This window comes from Capra hircus, chromosome 2 (assembly GCF_001704415.2).
Source record: "Capra hircus breed San Clemente chromosome 2, ASM170441v1, whole genome shotgun sequence".
Lineage (NCBI taxonomy): Eukaryota > Metazoa > Chordata > Mammalia > Artiodactyla > Bovidae > Capra > Capra hircus.
The window spans coordinates 117,799,531-117,819,266 of NC_030809.1; the positions used below are offsets into that span (position 1 = coordinate 117,799,531).

The 19,736-nt window shown below is 39.0% G+C and overlaps 1 protein-coding gene across 8 annotated transcripts in view; it reads left to right on the top strand.

The window, feature by feature from the left end:
• Positions 1-19,736, top strand: part of OSBPL6 (oxysterol binding protein like 6) — a 223,533-nt gene that overhangs the window by 181,663 nt on the left and 22,134 nt on the right. For 5 of the 8 annotated variants that reach the window (XM_018065127.1, XM_018065146.1, XM_018065136.1 and 2 more), the window contains 5 exons: positions 5,479-5,644; positions 9,095-9,228; positions 10,016-10,039; positions 16,423-16,530; positions 18,391-18,528. In XM_018065127.1, coding sequence (XP_017920616.1) covers positions 5,479-5,644; positions 9,095-9,228; positions 10,016-10,039; positions 16,423-16,530; positions 18,391-18,528 — 570 coding nt within the window. The remainder of the gene's footprint in view (positions 1-5,478; positions 5,645-9,094; positions 9,229-10,015; positions 10,040-16,422; positions 16,531-18,390; positions 18,529-19,736) is intronic. The other 3 variants (XM_018065150.1, XM_018065144.1, XM_018065159.1) reach the window with 1 other exon arrangement.

A 19,736-nucleotide genomic window follows, 5' to 3' on the forward strand; every position in this document is an offset into this window, starting at 1 on the left:
CTGATCTTAGAACTTTTGCTAACTGATTTCGGTTTTTCTAAAAGTCAATTACTACAGACATAGGTTGTGCTTTTTTGGTCGCAATGTGACTGTTTGAAAAGGATGTGAGAATAAAGAAATGAGAGGGGACAAAAAGGTGAATTTTGATGCTATCTCTCAATGGCTACTTACACTTATCGAAGGAAAATTGTTTTCTATTAAGAATATTGAGCTGAAAATCAGAAAATATAGTGTGGAAAGGAGAAAACCACAAAATTAAATTGTGTTTAATTCACATCTAGATGTTGTTTTTTTTTTTTAAGAGAAAATAGTATGGATATTAGGCAGATAGAGGAAGTATTGAGATAGATAAGGCAGATAATCAAAACTTGCTTAGAATAGTGAACTATCCACATGGAATATGAAATAGAATATGTAAACACAAGAACCATATGCTGGATAAAAATACATCTTAATATTTGCTTAATCATAATCATAATTACCTATCAACTTTATAAATACAGAGTTCCGAGTTCATAGCAAACGTTAGTTTTTTGGCTATTATATAATATTTCCTGGATTATAGTCTTGCTCTTGCTGCTGGTGTATTTTCAGACTAACGTTGCTGAAAAATATGAAAAGATTTTGGCTGCATTCTAGGAGAATGGATATTGGTGTATGGATTGTTGGTTTTATGCTTCATAACTAGTGACTGACTCTTGATTTATATCTGGGTACTTAGTTGGATTGTTTGAGAGACAGAAATGATTTTGATTATAAAATGAACTCGTGACTTGAAATTTATTAGAGAAGTGACTGAAACTCACAGTTCTGTGAATATTTGAACAAAGAAATATTTTAAATTGATTTCATAGTCAGTGGCATCTTACACATGTATTCAAAAAAGATGAATAAAATATCTAATACTGACATGGTAGCAAATTCTGACAATAAATACATGTAAAATCAATTTTAAAATTCTTAAATGTAACCTTTCATTTACAAAATTCAGAAATCCAAATGATTATTAGAGAACAGTATCTCAGTATGGAAAGGAAAAGTCAGTCAATACAAGGTCAGAAAATACAAATGTTTCCTTAAATACTATATTTCTAAGATGGCATGCAGGAAGTGATTGTATGTCTACTATGTTCATTTTTTAATTGTAGATAAATAGATAATGAATATAATAAAACTGAAATTAGAACCTATTTGAATAGAATAGGTTTATATTTTTTTAATTTGGAAGTGCAAGAGAAAAAGGTTTTGAAAGGTGGAAGAATTAATGCTCACCTTCCCCCCAGAGTAACTGTGACCACAGAGATTAAGAATAACATAAAGCAACTAATGAGCAATGCTGGCACGTTTAGTCATATATTCAGGAATAAATAGAGAGAATGGGTACTCTTAAACCCTCTAGGATCTGTACTTTTAATTCCATACCAGAGCAGACAACATCTAGCAGGATCTAACAAAATCATTTCTGCCTCCTCGGCCTCCTCACCCACATCTCAGCGACCTGTCACTGGCTACTCAGCCCTCCTGTGCCTTTGACTGCAGTGGTTCCCCTTAACTCCCTGTCATTGCTCCTCCCAAAACTAAAATTCAGTTCAGTTCAGTTCAGTCACTCAGTCATGTCCAACTCTTTGTGACCCCCTGAATTGCAGCACTCCAGGCCTCCCTGTCCATCACCAACTCCCGGAGTCCACCCAAACTCATGTGCATCGAGTTGGTGATGCCATCCAGCCATCTCATCCTCCACCATCTCCTTCTCCTCCTGCCCCCAATCCCTCCCAGCATCAGGGTCTTTTCCAATGAGTCATCTCTTCGCATGAGGTGGCCAAAGTATTGGAGTTTTAGCATCAGCATCAGTCCTTCCAATGAACACCCAGGACTGTTCTTCTTTAGGATGGACTGATTGGATCTCCTTGCAGTCCAAGGGACTCTCAAGAGTCTTCTACAGCATCACAGTTCAAGAGCATCAATTCTTCGGCACTCACCTTTCTTCACAGTCCAACTCTCACATCCATACATGACCACTGGAAAAACCATAGCCTTGACTAGATGGACCTTTGTTGGCAAAGTAATGTCTCTGCTTTTCAATATGCTGTCTAGGTTGGTCATAACTTTCCTTCCAAGAAGTAAGTGTCTTTTAATTTCATGGCTGCAATTACCATCTGCAGTGATTTTGGAGCCCCAAAAAATAAAGTCTGACACTGTTTTCCCCATCTATTTGCCATGAAGTGATGGGACCAGATGCCATGATCTTAATTTTCTGAATATTGAGCTTTAGGCCAACCTTTTCACTCTCCTCTTTCACTTTCATCAAGAGGCTTTTTAGTTCTTCTTCACTCTCTGCCATAAGGGTGGTGTCATCTGCATATCTGAGGTTATTGATATTTCTCGCGGAAATCTCGATTCCAGCTTGTGCTTCTTCCAGCCCAGCGTTTCTCATGATGTACTCTGCCTATAAGTTAAATAAGCAGGGTGTCAATATACAACCTTGATGTACTCCTTTTCCTATTTGGAACCAGTCTGTTGTTCCATGTCCAGTTCTAACTGTTGCTTCCTGACCTGCATACTGGTTTCTCAAGAGGCAGGTCAGGTGGTCTGGTATTCCCATCTCTTTCAGACTTTTCCACAGTTTATTGTGATCCACATAGTCAAAGGCTTTGGCGTAGTCAATAAAGCAGAAATAGAAAGTTCCAGAAAATTTTCTTGGATACTTTTATCAATTACTTTTTTGATATTCCAGTGGATGTTGGCAACTTGATCTCTGGTTCCTCTGCCTTTTCTAAAACCGACTTGAACATCTGGAAGTTAGCCCACATGTTTTCAGTCTATCCTATCCTTCTCAGTGCTTTTTATCTGGAATTCTCCCAGGTGGCTCCAGTCACTTGTTCTCCTTGCCCAGCTCAGATGTGTTAGGGCAGCTGAGATTGCTCCCAAAGATAAGTACACCCAAGATGTTTCTGAGATTTGTTCTTGCTGATTCTTAGCATGCATGTCCATGATGGCCCACGTACGCCATCAGTGAGACCCATCAGAATAGGGGGATGGAAGAGAAACACCAGCGCCTCCCCATGCACTTGGTGCTCCGCACAGGCAGCCTTGTGCACATGATGCAGAGTAACCGCTTGGGCTCTGTGACTTGTGCATTCTCAGTGTCTTCCTTATATCTGTTGTTATGTGATCTCTTTCTCACCCTTGTTTGCCATGTTTTTCTTCTCAGCATCTGACTGAACTTTTAATAGAGAGGCCTTTATCTTAGGACCAAGTCTGGGTCCTCACTGGACTCCCTAGGCCTCCGCTGCACCCGGGCCTCCCATCACCACCTCTCCGTCAGCCTCCCTACCCACTCAAGGGAGGAGACCACTCTCCTACACAGTGTTAGTCCCTAGAGTGTTAGGGTTCCTGAGTGTAGATAAAACCCTTTTACATGATCCTCAACACATTCATTTTCCACCATCAAACACCTACATTCCTTTTCTCAAATGCTCACCTCGTTCCTTGTATCCTGAAACCACATCCTTAAATCTGCAAACTCCTTGGTCTGTCTGTTACCTCAAGTCACAGTCTCTGCCCCTGACCTACTCATCACCAGCACTTCCATGGACTCTCTGTGTCCCTCCTAGAGGGCCTTGGGCTGTCTGCTCTTTCTGTTAATAGATTTAACATCGCCACAGTTATGGTCAGCAGTTTTCTTTATCTATCTTCAAACATTCTTCTGCATAAATCATCCCATTCCCTCATAGATGTCCTAGAAAACCTCAAGCGTTATTGTCACAAAGTTGCTGGGATAGGATTCCAGCAAATTATTGAACCCAAGGACTCCATTTTCTCAAATGGGTTATCTGCACTTTAGTATCTGTTCTCTGGAAGAGTCAGAAATTAAGTTCCTAATGAGATAAACAAGTTGTTGACATCTCCTGTGCAGTGTAGCCAAGACCCCCATGGAGGATGAGAAAGAGTTACTCTGATGTCTCCAGATAACAAATGCTTCAGATATCCTATATTACCATGCTTAAGTTAGCTGAATCTGGGAAAAAGCTTCATTCCGTCTTTCTTTCCTGGGAAGCCTGAATATCTTTTGAGATAAATAACTCCTTGCCAGGACCAAGGTGCAGCCTAAGGACCCTCTTAAGCCTCAACTGCCATCACCCAGACCCACAAACTGCAGCTCTGGCTAGATTTTTAGGGGTCTCTCCCTCCCCTCCATCCTCTGTGTCTTTTGTGCACATGCTTGCTTGTTCCCTCTTGTCCCTTCGCCTCCCTTTTTCTAACATGAGATTTAAAGCTAAGTCAAAAAATGAGGAAAGGAAGAGGTTCTAGCATACCTATACATCAGACAAAATATTGGTTCCTTCCTCCTACAGCATATTTTCTGTTAGATAGAGGATGTGAATTAGCTTTTAATTTATACAAAATTCAGCTTGTGGAGGCATCTAAGTCTGGTTCTTGAAGGTAATTGAATGCATATCTGTGTAGTAAGAATTAGGGGAGTTTACTGGTGATCTGATTTATAAAAGGAATTGGCATTCTCATTCTCCAAGAATGGTTGGCTGACAGCATTTATAATGATCAGGTAGAAGCTTCTAGAAAGAGAGAGAAGGAGTATTTTGCCTCCACCCATCAGAAGCCTAGTCCAAATCCAAGGGCAAGGAAACTTCTAGCCATTTGGCAAAATCTCAATGGACATGAGTTTGAGTGAACTTTGGAAGTTGGTGATGGATAGGGAGGCCTGGCGTGCTGTGATTCCTGGGGTTGCAAAGAGTCGGACATGACTGAGAGACTGAGACTGAACTGAACTGATAGTAGTATGACTTTATTTTACTTAATGCTTTTTGGCCAGTTCATAAGCCACGTTCATGTACGTAACAGAGTTGTATGTCATATACAAAGTAACTATAGTAATTTATATAATATTTCATTTACAGATGTATTTTGATAAGTCAATTTCCAATTTAATTGCAGATCTCTTTAAGCCATTATTATATGTAGTATTAAACTTATGTTTTATCTGATGACAATGGAGCAAGTGAATCTTTCTGTATATGCACCTCTTGAATTTTTACCTGTTCAGTGAATTCTTGCTCCAGGCTCAGAAAGAAGTCAGCATAAAAAGCCCTCTGACTTGAATACCCAGACTTTGTGAGAGAAGGTCAGCTACATCACAGATCAGATGGCTTTCTGCCAGTATTGTTTCAGTGGGTTCAGAGCTGAAGCCTGTCTGGGATTATGCCTTTTCTTCCTGTCATTTTGTCATCGTCTCTCCCTGTGACAGTGAGCAGCCAGTGAGTCAGTAGCAGTGCTACGTCAGCTTCGGGAAACTGAGATTCCTTCCCACCCGAACCACCTGCAGAAGAGATGAGTACTGTCTCCAAGTGTGTCATCAGAGAGGAATCTATTACGTTGGAGAATAGGATGCGTCTTTTCTGTGTGAGAGATTGCAGGACAGTGTGCTGCTGCTCTTTAATCATTTGTGTCCTCCCTTTTCAGGTTCCTTTTAGTGCCACCATGTCCCCAGTTCGCTTGCATTCCTCCAACCCCAACCTTTGTGCAGATATTGAATTTCAGACCCCTCCTAGCCACCTCACAGACCCTCTGGAAAGTTCAACGGATTATACAAAGCTTCAAGAAGAATTTTGTCTGATTGCGCAGAAAGGTAACAATAAATGTAATGTGCCCTTTATAGTGGCCCTCTTCCTTGATGGGAAGTTGCCATTCATTCTCTCACCCTTGTCTAGGTGGTCATGGTGGCAAGGTCAAAAAGTTCATATACTGATTGCAGTTCTATAGATAAAACGCAGTGGGATATGATGACTGCCTCCTGGGAAAAACACATTATAGGGTTTCAGTTTTGACTGAGGAAAGAAAGTATTATTGAGGGTAAGAAAAGGCAGAGAGACTAAAAGGGTATTATCTTTGATGATGTTCCTCCTATTGCCTTCAAGCCCGGCATTAGGCTTTTAGGTCATCATAAATTAAAATTTGCTTTTTCTTCACTCAGAGAATATTAGGGTAATGGGCTTATCTACTGATTCTCTGAATTTGCAAAGTCAAACACTTAGGGAGAAAAATAAGATATTATGCTAGGCAGACGAACCCACAGTACTATTCAGCATCTGTTTTTTTATCATGTCATACATACTTGTGAGTTAGCAGATTCTGTTTGAAACCTTTTTTTTTTTAAATTAAATGGCACTCACTGATTTTACTTTACAGTTTGTGGGTAAGGAATCAAGAGGGCTCAGCTAAGCAGTTCCTCTGTCCTCCCTCCGTGGTATTCAGCTGGAAGCCTGGCTGAATGGTTCAAGGGGCCTTCACTGGCACTTTGGTTGGACAGCTGGGAGGCTGCGCACAACTCTGTCCCTCTCCCCTCCCCTTCCACGGCAGCTCAGGGCTCCAAGTGGAGTGGATTGCAACGGAAGTGGCCAACTCTGGGTCTGAAGCATTGTCCCTTCACTGCTAGTCCAGATTAGAGGGGAGTGGACATCCAGCCCACCTTGGAGTCTCTTTTTTGCTGTTAAATGTTCAGTCAGTCATGTTACAGACGCTCAACTGCTGTCATCAGGCACAGAGAGCAGGAGAGTGGAGAGCAGGTGGATTGGACCGTCCTGACCGTGTTCACCAGGAAGAGCCACAGCTCCTAAATTAATTCCCTCCCCTTAATGCTAAAGTATCTAAATTTCAGCCGCTGAAATTCATTTTTTACCTTATAACAGTGCCTTCCTAGTCATTGTCTTTTGAAATTGTAATCTTTAGGAGAAAGACATTGTGTTGTTTTTAGTCACTAACACATTATGATGAGTTTTTCACATTTATTTCCTCTGGGGCTGCTGGCTATAGGTTATAAAATATTCTTGAAAATGTGTGCTAAGTGGAACATCTCAAGTACCACCCCCCATAATATTCAAACGCCTAGTGACTCGGGAAAAGAAGAGGTGCAACACTGAGGGTATTTCTGAGAAAGCTGAAGTCAACAAAGGTGCATATTCGCAAACCATCAGCAAAGATGCGCTGCCAGAGTTTTCTTTCATTCCACCATCCTGAAGTAACTGAAGTAAAGCTTCTCCCCCCACCCACCCTTTTTTTCTACAGATTTCTCAGTTGAGACTCTGTAAGGCCAACTCTCTTTCACATGTTTACTCCTTGTACATTTTTATTACGTCTTAGCCGAATGCTAATCATGTCATTAGACTAGAGCAATGCTAAATTATTTATGTAACAGCGTAGATTTATGATCAGGAAGCCAGTAACTTTTGCTTTTAGTGCAAGATTGTAGGAACAGGTGAAATAAGGCAACAAACGTGTGAATTAAATATAGCGCAGCTTCTAAAGGAAGAGGAATAAATTTGAAGGTACCCCCAGGAAAGCTTTGTGTATTTGGGTGCACTCCTGAGGCTTTTAGGTAATCCAGGTTTCAACAGACTTGTAAAGCCTTTGTTGAAACAGCATATTTTCTTTTCAGCTATGCTTGGGGAAAAAGGTGGCTTTTATATGACTATTGAGTGGACTCTTTAGGAGAAATTATGGATTTTGAAATGAATGAGAATCCACTTTTAGAGCTGCTAGTTGGGTTAATGTATTTCAGCTATCAAGTTATTACCTTAAAATTGATGACAACTAGAATGTAGCACATAAATCAATGAATTGTACATTCTTTATGATCCCATTATTTTTACCATTTAATTCTGGTCCCTATTTCTGCTACATTTTTTCCACTTCTTTTAAAATAACCTTTTTCTTACAAGGAAATCCCTATTTTAGAAGACTTTACATTTTGCAGAAACTGTTACTATAAAGATAAGAGTTGGAAATTCAACATTTTTGTGTCTCAACATTAAAGATTGCCAGACATACAAATGTCTGTTGTTAGGTATGCAGAAATGAGGGTGGAGGTTGTTTTTAGTTGCCTTTATTTTATTTTACTTTATTTCCACCTTTATTGAGATAACATGAACATGTAACATTATATAAGTTCAAGTATATATGTTGATTTGACATACTTATATATTACAAAATAATTACTACCATAGGATAGCTAATATCTCCAACATGTCACATAATTACCATTTCATTTTTGTGCTGAGAACATTCGAGATCTACTCTCTTAACAAATTCAGGTAAATAATACGGTACTGTTAACTATAACCATCCTGCAGCTTAGATTCCCAGAACGTATTCATGTTATAACTGGTAGTTTGTACTCTTTGAAAGCACTTTTGATATCATGATGGTTTTGGCTGAGAAAGTAATGCAAATATTATTCTTAAGACCAAATCATTTCAATGAAACAGAAATAGAGTCACAGATGTAGAAAACAAAGTTATGGTTACCAGTGAGGGAAGGGATAAATTGGGAGATTGAGATTGACATATCCACATGATTATATACAAAATAGGTAACTAGTAAGGGCATATTGTTTAGCACAAGGGATGCCACTCAGTACTCAGTACTGACCTGTATGGGAAAAGAATCTAAAAAATAGTGGATATATGTATATTTATATAACTGATTTACTTTGCTATACAGCAGAAACTAACACAGCATTTTAAATCAATGATACTCTGATAAATATTAAAAAAAAAAAGACCAAATCATTTCCTACCACAAAGAGAACTAGCTCCAACTTCTAAAACAGCTGTTTGATTTATATTTGCAAGACTCATAAAATGCCCTTTTTTGGATGCACACTTTGGGGTGATAATTTAATAGTTCTAAATTATTTGCATGAGACTTCATTGTACACATAGCTGCTCAAATATTATCAACTGTGGTAGAGTAAAACTTGTTCCCTTTTCCTTCTAAGAATTATAGGTTAGTTTCTAAGTATTGAATTTAATAATTGGTATTTTATATGCTGCTTCCAGGTCTTCGTTGACTTATCTGGTATGAAATGCTAAAACTTTCATCCTGATTAATTGCCATTCCCATATTTATTTTGTATTTAGATATTCTGGTAGATTCCATTTTAAGGCTGACTTTCAATTAGACTGTAACATAACCTTTCCAGAAAATATTCATGAATGAGTTACAAGTGCTGAGACGTTTATAATTCTGTTATTTTTCTGGATCCATTTGATCCTTGTCTCTTACTTTTCTCCCCACCCAGTGCATTCTCTCTTGAAGTCTGCGTTTAATAGCATAGCTATAGAGAAGGAGAAGCTTAAGCAGATGGTTTCTGAGCAGGATCACAATAAAGGCCACAGCACACAGATGGCACGACTCCGACAGTCACTGTCGCAGGTAAATGAGAGTGTTTGTACCATTCTCAGGACACATGCCTAATCCTCCAAGCCAATGATGGGGGTGGAGACAGTCCATCACGGGAATGACACATTTGTCTGAAATTCCCCCAAGCCATCACAGTGTCAGTATTAAATTGTATCACTTTTCTTCCGAAAGGGATCAAGGTAAGAGTGACAATCAACCAAACTTGCTTGCAAACATAATTTCTATTTTGGCTGATTTTAATGCCCGTCTGTGGTCTTATAAGGCCATCCCTGATTTAAAAAACTAATGCATTTATACATGATTTACCTACACATCTAAACTGTGTTCCAGACTGTGTCCAATCCAGCATTGGACAAAATCTACCAGATCTTCCACACTTAGTATTTTTCCTACTTATGATGCATTTTAACCTGTTGAAAACTACTGATTACTATTACTTTTTTTTTTTTCTTTTTTGATTTGCACTCTTAGGATTTTCTTCCTATGTTCCCTGAATCTAGACTCTAATATTTCAGTATATATTTTACACTATAATATGTATTACTTAATATATATTATATTGATCTTATTAATACTAATCAAATCCCTATATATTTCAAGGTTGTAATTTCTGTTAAAAATCCTTTAAAACTACACTTCTGCTTTCTTAAAACTGACCACTTCCTCTGAAATATTTTATTCACTTAGTCTATAAATGCACCTTTAAAATTTCCTTTAAGAGTTCAATGTTGTTGTTGATTTTGTGTGAGAACTCAGTGATTACATAAAATATTGTTCACTTCCTGGTGCCTTGGATCAGAGCGAAGGAGCAAGCAAATCCTGGGTAAGTGGTTTTCCATGTGGATCAGCTCCTGCTTGAACAGTTTCCCTCAGTTCCTGCAAATTAGACTTAAACCATCTCACCATGTTCTATGTACCTGAACTGTCAGCTTCTTTGCAGTGTTAAGTTTCATGTTATTGAATGCTGTTGTCTGGGCCACACTTTCTGCTGTTTGCCGTTAAACACTGTCAGTTGAGGCACATATGCTGCTTGGAAAGTCAAGAGCCTGCACATTCAAAGCGGCAGCTGGGTGCCCGTTTGCAGAGGGCCTCCTTCACAAGCACACTTTAATGGTCTGCCCTGGCCTGATCTCCTGTCATATATCTGTTGAACACCTTGTCCATCTTAATGGATCTACTGAATCATGACCCTACAAAGGATCATAAGTCAGAAAGATCAAAATAATGGCTAGGAAGCATCTTGTGAGTCATCTTGCAAACATGTCAAGTACACTTTTGTTCCCCTCCATGTTGCAGTGTTTGATTCAGATGTACTAATGATCGAAGGCTTAGTGGTATGAAATAAGCTTGTACTAAGAAAAATAAGAAAATGTGCTTGTTTCTTGCTTGCTTGCTTTTTATTCGCTTCTTGGTAAGGCAAAGAATGGGCTTCCCTGGTGGCTCAGCTGGTTAAGAATCCACCTGTAGTGCGGGAGACCTGGGTTCTATCCCTGGGTTGGGAAGATCCCCGGGAGAAAGGAATGGCTACCCACGCCAGTGTTCTGGCCTGGAGAATCTCATGGACGGAGGAGCCAGGTGGGCTACGGTCCATGGGGTCACAAAGAGTCAGACACGACTGAGGAGCAGTAGCAGCATAAAGAGAGTTATACCCTATCCACTAGAGAATCCCATGTTTCCAGTTCTGTGTTACAAAGCATTTTGGCTGTGTTTACATCCTTATGTCTGTATACACTTTCCCGTTGGGTGGGGTCATTTTCTCCTGAGCTCTAGGGCTCAGGAGAGAAGCCCAAGCTGGAGCGAAAGATGTGGATATCCCAGTATCTTGGTGAATTTATAGCTGTTGATAAATTGTGTTTTCAATCAGAAGAAAAGAGGTCAGGGGTGCTGCCATAGTGAACATTAGTATTTAAAGGACAAGCTGAAAAAAGAAAAGAGAATCCTTTATTGGAAAGCCGGGGGAAACCACTAACAAATTTACATAGCAATGACCACTGAGATCAAGAAGAAAGAGTTTTGATAATTTCGAGAACGAAAAGGTTAACAAGATCTGATTTAGCAGTAAATAATGCTAGATGGACTGAAAGTCAGCCTTGAAACTTCACAGTCACCTCAGTTTGTTTGTATCATAAAGGGAAAGAACTAACAGATAAGGAGACATTGAAGATAGGAAACAATTAACTGATGTAGCCATCCTGGTTGGCTAGCTCTATTATTCTCATTGTGCCTCTTCAAATATAGGATTTAGGATTGAACAAGATATGAAACAGCTGGAGTATATTGAGACAGCTTTTCTGAGTATGTTTTTATATTAATATAATTTCACAATACAGTGTGATTTCAGGTAGCCTAAGGACATCGTTGATCCTTTTTCAAATGTCATCAGTTAGAACCCAGGTGTTTTTAAATGAATGATTTCTAAGCCAAATCTCCCCCTAGAAAGGGAAGAAGAGAGACTATTTAAATAACTTCTTAGATTAGTCTAACATTTTGGAACTTATTTTTTATTTGATGTAAGTCCTATTTGATATATGTCTAATGGGTAAAATGCTGCTTTTCAATAAAGCTTTTAAATAGAACAACTTGGCAAATTCCATCATCCTTTTAGACGGCATGTAGCATAATAAAATATATAAAATTAGCATTTTTCACTACATGCTCAGCGTAAATTGTTACCTGCCTTGAGTGTGTAATGATTTGCAAGGCTGAACAGTGTAATGAATTTCTCTTCTATAGTAATATTTCATCCCTGATCTATAGGTATACAGAGACATGCATAATTCTGATATTTTACCCCCATGAAGCTTTAAAAGCAAACTTTTACACCTGAAAGGCAGCATAGATATTGAATTTACATCTGTAGGACAAGGTATTTTATGTGGCATCTCTCCTTTTATAAATGACTTGATTTCACGTCAGCTATAATTTTATGTACTAAACACCAAAATCAAATAATACATAATAAGACTGTGTGAACTCAGCACCCTAGATTACTGTAGTAAAAGACTCAACGTGACTTGAGCCTGTCTTCAGTGCATTACACTTTGTCACTGTTTTCTAGTTTGATTTCTGACCCCAGAGTCTGTGCACAACTTGTGCTAAATGCTTTGGGTGTTGGGTTCGTACAAGTGTGAACAGTACAATGATTCTTGTACTCCATTTACAGTTATTATATTTCATTAAATCAGTATGGCATTCATTGTTCAATATGCCATCATTCTGTGCACTACTAAGAAAGAAAGCACTACTTTCAGTGAAACTGGCCAGTGCTTCAGAGGTGTTAGTTTTGAGAACTGTGCATCTTAGAATCAATGAAATGTGATATGTATGGGAATGTAAGCAAAAAATTGGCTTATGGCATGTGGCAGCATAATTAAAATGCCAGGCAGAGTATTTATCATCCTTCCTGTCTACATCATTTTATACATCGAAAATAAATATTCTTTGTTGGAGTAAATGTTTTAAATATATTTGTTCCTGAATTTCACGGTTCCCTGAGACTTGGCCAAATTTGTTGTTTATGAAGATATTCTTCATAGAATCCTTTACTTTTTTTTTTTTTTTAGCTATCCAGTAACTTTAAATCAACGTCATTTGGGGCATAATTTGGTGATGTTTATTTAAAACCTTCAAAGTGTTTTATGCTTTGGTCCTTTGGTTCATGGCTGATATGCATAATCTAAGTAGAAAACATATGCACGTAAACATTCATGGCAGCTTTATTTGTTCTAATAAAAATCAGTAACAACATCATAAGTGCCTGATGGTAGAAAAATAACCACTTATTCCATAGTTAACTAAAATCACATTTGTGAAGAGTTTGCAACATAAAATAAATATCTGTGTACCAAGAATAAATAGCGAAGGATGTAGAGTATGTTCCCATTTTCTGGGGTTCCCATTTTTTAATGTGAAAAATGCATAAGAAAAAAACTAGAAAGAAATATGCCAAGCTACCAAAAGTTGGTTGATTGAGTAGTAAGATATGAATTTTTGGAAATATTTTTCTACTTCTTTGCATTTTCCAAATACACTTAGTATTTGTTTAAAATAGAAAACAAGGTGCTTTTTAAGAGCTAGCCATGATTTGATTCTTGATAGCTCTAGCTTTGACAGTTGGCATACTCACATCCTTACTCTTTTTGAACCAGTTTTGCTTTTATCTGAAGAGTTTAAATCTTTCCAGAACACACAGTTCCATTCAGTAGAATGCATTTGCTATGCCAGACTGCCGGGGTGGGAAAATGGTAGTTAATAGCCAAGGAAGTGAGGATTTGGGCAATTCATTCTGACTCAGAACTTCAGGATGGGAACTTTCTTCACAGCTTGGTCAGGAATGCTGTGTTTCGTGGGTATATGGCACTTGAGTGCGTATAAGGAGTGGGAAAGTGAGCGTGCCTTGTGGAGAGTTTGTGCTGCGGCCTGAGCTCACTCATGAAAGCAAGTGTGAGACTTACTAGAGTCCAGGCATGGTTCCTGAGCCGAGGCTGCTTCCTGCCGCTCGGCCTTGACCCCATCTGCCACTCCCAGAGCGGTGTTACTCCTCGCAGGTTTCCATGGCTTTTCCTGCTCATGGGCTGGCGCCAGTGGCTGGCGACTTGCCTCCTTTTCCCTCGCCTTACCACTGTACAGGCTCCTCGGCTGCTCTCTGTGTATTGCTCCTGCCATCACCTGGACTCCTCTGTGTTAACAATCACCAGTAGTGAGCTTCAGGGAGGGAAGTAACAAATGTGGTCCTGAGTCCTCACGGTGCCCGCTTGTAGCCACCTTGCACTGCGGTCCGTGTGACCGAGGCAAAAGGAGGAGCCGCCCTGGCAAGGCACACACAAACGGGCTGCTGCATGCTCTGCGTCTGCTTACACTTTCCACCCTCGGGGTTGCCAGAGTTGGAATAGTACTAATTTCCAGGCTGTTTTTGTGCTGTGTAACAGCATTTTTCTACCACTGCATATATATGATGAACACAGGATTTCTTTCATTTTCACCTCATGTCCTATTGATATTAGCAGCTAGAGGCTACCTTGTGGTGCCTTCACACACACCTGTGTGTAGGCAGGATTACATTTCATGAATACTGGATGAGATGAGAGATTACATGGGAGTTTAACTTTCTTAAATATCCAGAGCAAGCAATTCTACAAGTTTCCTTATGAATGGAAAACTAGTGTTTTAAACACCCACATGCTGGGGGGTGGGGGGGAATTACTTGTCCTTGCCCGTGAGTTTTTGTGGGGTTGTTTTGTTAACTTTGTTCCGGGGCAACAGAAGGTGTTGTCACTTTGGAGGAACCCTTAGGTGAGGTTTGTGTGAAACCCTGAAGTGATGTGATTCTGCCATTGAAACCGTCAGACAGCATACAAGGCCTCCTACTTCCAAGACAGCAAAATATATCTGGGTCTAGTCATAGCAGTGACTAAGATGACTTTCAGGACACTTGTGCACAGAAAAACAACGAAAGGGCAAATGAGCATATATAGTTGCAAAGAATAGGAGTGAGGCAGTATTTTTGTTTCAAATTTCAACTGTTTGAGATTTTGTTCCAAGAAAAAGATCCTGAGCACTTTTGCAGAATGTAAGGTACTGGGAAGCACATGATTTATTTACTAAAAATGTAATCACCTTTTTTCTCACTAACACATCCGTTTGCTCGGCGAACTGGACACATATTTTCACCTGTCTGCAATGTAATGGCTGTAGGATATGTGTCCACCTTTAATCTATCAATACCTGACAGCCCACAAGACCAGATGTATTCTGTTTTACACGTATTTTACAGACTTTACAGTTCTAAAGACTTTAAATGAAAGCCGAAAGCTGTAAGTGAAGAATTTTCTCCTTGAAAAGAGAAAACCGAGGGAATTCCCTGGTGGTCTAGTGGTTAGGACTCAGCATTCTGACTCCCAAGGCCCTGGGTTTGATCCTTAGGCAGGGAACTAAAATCCCATAAGCTGGACAGAGTAGCAAAAAAAAAAAAAAAAAGCTGAGCAGAAAGGAAAGAGGGGAGACTGTTCTGTGCTCCATGTTCAAGAACTCGACCACTCAATGCAAGTGTGAAGTTTAGCCACTTTGTCATTTATCCTGGGTGATTGAATAGGTACAAGTTTAGAGTTAGGCTGTTGTATCTGTATGTGTATCAGTTTAGTGTATATTGACTTCTTATGAAGAAAAGCAGAATCCTCACTCCCTGGGGCAGCTTCACTCTTCAATAAGTCCTGACATTTATCTTCCATTCTGAAATATTCACTTCCATCTTCTCATTGCTGGATTTAATGGGAAGGAAAGGAGCAGTCCAGCTTTTCACTGGGCTTTGTCCTCACAGAGGTGTCTTACTTGAGACTTGGTGTAATCTATTCAGCTACATGTGTCTTCTGTATATGGAACAGATTTCCATGCACTGATGTGATCCACGAGCCTCTGTCCCCAAGGCCCCTATAGGGAGCCCATGTTTATGTAAATATGTTCCCTTTCCACCACACACACTAAACTGGGGTACAGCAGATGGTGTTTTACTGATGCTGATTTAGGGTGTGTTAAGAATCATGAGATGCAGATAGCTTAGTTTCCTTTCTGTGATATGCTCTTAGTTATGCTTGTCAGTGTCTACACTGTCCAGGGAAGGCAGCTTTGGTCTACACTTGAATTAGATCTGTACTGTCATAGGTATTAATTATGTGCTCCTAGAAAATGGAAACACACCAACTGTTTTCTTTCACCAGGTCAAAATATAGCTCTGTGAAATATAAAGCCAGTTCATTGTTCATTCCATTTACAAATAATTTATAAGACATCTGGCTTTGAAACAACTCCCAAACTTTAGAAACTGGAACCAAAAAAGAAAAAAATAAATAAAGAATCCATAGTTTTTATCCTAGGGTATAAAATGTTATATGTATGTGGTGGTAGACTGGGCTTGGATATAGTGGGCCTGACTATAAAGGAGAGAAAATTCCATGAATCAATTTTATGAAATCCTTGAACTCTTTTCAACCCACTAATCTACTAAGTAGTAGTCTTATATTGCGAAAAATGAATGCCTTAATTCTGAGCCATTTCTTTCCTTCTCACTAGTGGGATCTGGCCTATGGTGGCTCTAAAAGTTACAGCTAAAAGCATCCTAGACTTTGTTGTCTAAAGTGTACCTATGTGCTGGTTCTGCTTTATGTTTGCTCAATAACTTGAAATTACATGTGTGGTTTTTGTTATTTTAAGGCACTCAACCAGAATGCTGAACTAAGGAGCCGGTTGAACAGAATACATTCAGAATCTATTATTTGTGATCAGGTTGTTAGTGTAAATATTATTCCTAGCCCTGATGAGGTAAGATTCATTTTTAATAGATATAGAATACTTACTTTGTAGCATCTACACCTACTGCATATTTTTATTTATTTTTATAAAGTTCTTTCACTACTAATACAATTCCCGGCACAAATCTTGTGTTGCTGACAGTTCAATGTTCTTTGGAGTGAAGGATATACATGAGCTTGACATCATTTATTGCTGGTGATCGGTTGTCTATTTTTATTTATTCCTGTGTTCATCTCGTGCTACTGATTATTTAATATATGTATACTCCATCTTGTGACTTTTCTGTCACTCTTCACTTGAAATATTCATTATCATTTATGGTCCATGAAATATTGAAACAACTTTTAACAGAGAAGGTGCTAAATTAAAGTTTTCTTAAGGTTTGTTTTAAAAGTTCTATCTAAGAAGAGAAGTCACCTGACCTTGCTAAGAAAATATTATTAGTGCTGCTACAGCTCCTGGTGATGATGCTAATAATTAATGGTTAACACATGTCAAGTGAATGCTTACTATGTGCTTGGTATTCCTAACCCACTTTACATGTGTTATCTCATTTGATACCCCCAACAACTTTCTGATGTAGGTGCTATTATTATTTCATTTTTCAGAAGAATTTTTGAAAGAACAGAGGATAGGAGAACATTCAGTATTTGGACTTAACGTGAGTGTGTAGTTCCAGTGGCTCAGATGGTAAAGAATCTGTCTACAATGCAGGAGACCCAGGTTTAATACCTGAATCAGGAAGATCCCCTGGGAAGGGAATGGCAACCCACTCATATTCTTGCTTGGAGAATTCCAGGGACAGAGGAACCTGGTGGGCTAGAGTCCGAGAGTCTCAAAGAGTCAGACACAACTGAGCAACTAACACTTTCATAAAATTATTTTTAGCCAGGAGAATTCATACTTTGAACAGTAATACATGTAACAGGGGAGAGTTTTAACTAATGCTAAGGCCATATTTGCACCAAACATACATTTTTCTAGAAATCTATAAGTATAAGGGTTCTGCTATGTAACTACTTAAGAAATACCATCCCCAGACAGCTTCTCTTGGATGTAAATTACTGACCCTGTGTCCATCCACTTCCATGGGTCCTGTGATCTCTGATAATATTTATGCCCCCTCAACTGCCCAGAATCTAGAATATTTCTAAAATTTTATCATCTAAAAATTAGTCGACAGTCTCAGTTTGAATCTTCTTTTCAATTTAAAATGTGTACTAGATGTACTAGATGTTTAAAATGTAAGTTCTCTTACCTATTTTTCTGGTTGCAACTTAAATTGCTTTCTTGAAAGCAATATCATTTGCTATCATTGTATGAATAAAAATACAGTTTAAAATAAGGATCAATACTCTAATCATATGTTTCATTGGCTAAAATTCATGATCATATTGGAAAGTGACTTTTTATATCGATATATTCTGTCTCAAAAATTAGTCTTATAGAATGTTTTCTTAGCATATCGCCAGTAGTTTCTACAAATACTTTTTGAGTTGTAGAATACTGGTTAGAATATGGCTAGTAATGACAGGCCAAAGCATGTGGCAAGGAACTTGTCTCCACAGTCAACTCAGGGTATTTTGGGGGCTCAGTCTGTTATTCAAGCCACTAAACGTCAATTGAGCATAGATTTAAAATCTACGCACCTTTTGTCTGCACTCTTGGATTCTTCAGGCATATTGGAAGGAAACCTGTGCAGTGGTCATTACTCAGTTGCAAGTGAAAATTGCTTGCGCTCACCAGTCCTTTAACGTATGCTGTAAATTTTTCTAGAGATCTGGCTAGTACTTCATTGCCTAATTTGAACAAATAGCCATTCATACGAGGGAAGAAAGCAATCACACCATCTACTTTTCTCTCCTGTAGGCTGGCGAGCAAATCCACGTCAATCTCCCCCTGTCGCAGCAAGTAGCCAATGAGAGCCGCCTCTCCATGTCAGAATCTGTCTCTGAGTTCTTCGATGCCCAAGAAGTGCTCCTCTCTGCAAGCTCATCAGAGAATGAGGTAAGGTTCCTGGATGTGTCAACCCCAACTGCTTCTGACCATGAGTTTGGGTTAAAGAAAGCAAGACTTTGGAACTTGGTTTTAACATCATAATAAGATGTCCAAATGGTAGCAAAGCCAAAAGCATGCAAACTATATGGATTCCATTTACTGAGCCCTTAGCCTTCTGGGCACCAACTCAATACTCTTAAATTTGATGAATAAAAAGAAAGAATCAAGATTTATTCCCATATACCTGTACAGTTCATATTTCAGGGTAAACAGATAGGTGATAACAGCTCTTTATAGAAGGAGACTAGCTAATAAATATAAAAAGAATGAGAACATAAGAAAAATACCATTCTTATTTGTACATACAAACACACATCTTTGCCAGAGACTGAATTTGACTTTAGAAGCATAATATCTAGCATATATCTAGTTGGATAATTATGGCTTTTGGAGGTTACCACTGGTTACCATGAGGCTTCCCTGGTGGCTTAGTTGGTAAAGAATCTGCCTGCAATGCAGGAGACCTGGGTTCAATCCCTAGGTTGGAAAGATCCCTTGGAGAAAGAAATGGCAACTCATTCCAGTATTGTTGCCTGGGAAATCCCATGGATAGAGGAGCCTGGTGGGCTTCCAGCCCATGGGGTCACAAGAATCAGACACAATTGAGTGACTAAACCACCACCACCACTGGCTACCATTAAAGATTTATTGGATTGCTTGTCATGCTCATGAATCTTGGCAAGGTCTTGGTCAGGTTGCAGAAATTCTTTTACTGAAATTTGGTCAACTACACTTTTGAATTTTTTCTTTTTTGGCGTGAGAGAAGCAATCAAAACTCTTTCCTACCCAATTGTTTAATTTTGTCATTTGAGATTGCAAATCTGTAATGCATTTTTACAAAAAGGGAATGAAGTAATTAAGTAAGTGTTAGTTGTTCTGTCATGTCTGACTCTTTGTGACGTCATGGACTATAGCCCACCAGGCTCCTCTGTTCATGGAATTCTCCAGGCAAGAATACTGGAGCAGGTAGCTATTCCTTTCTCCAAGGGGTCTTCCTGACCCAGGAATAGAACCTGGGTCCCCTGCATTGCAGGCAGATCCTTTACTATCTGAGCCACCAGGGAAGTCCAAAAGGAGATGAAATTATTGATAGATGTTATTTCCGTATGCATCGAAAATAGATTGGAAGGAAACATCCTGACGATTAGTAGTAGTTC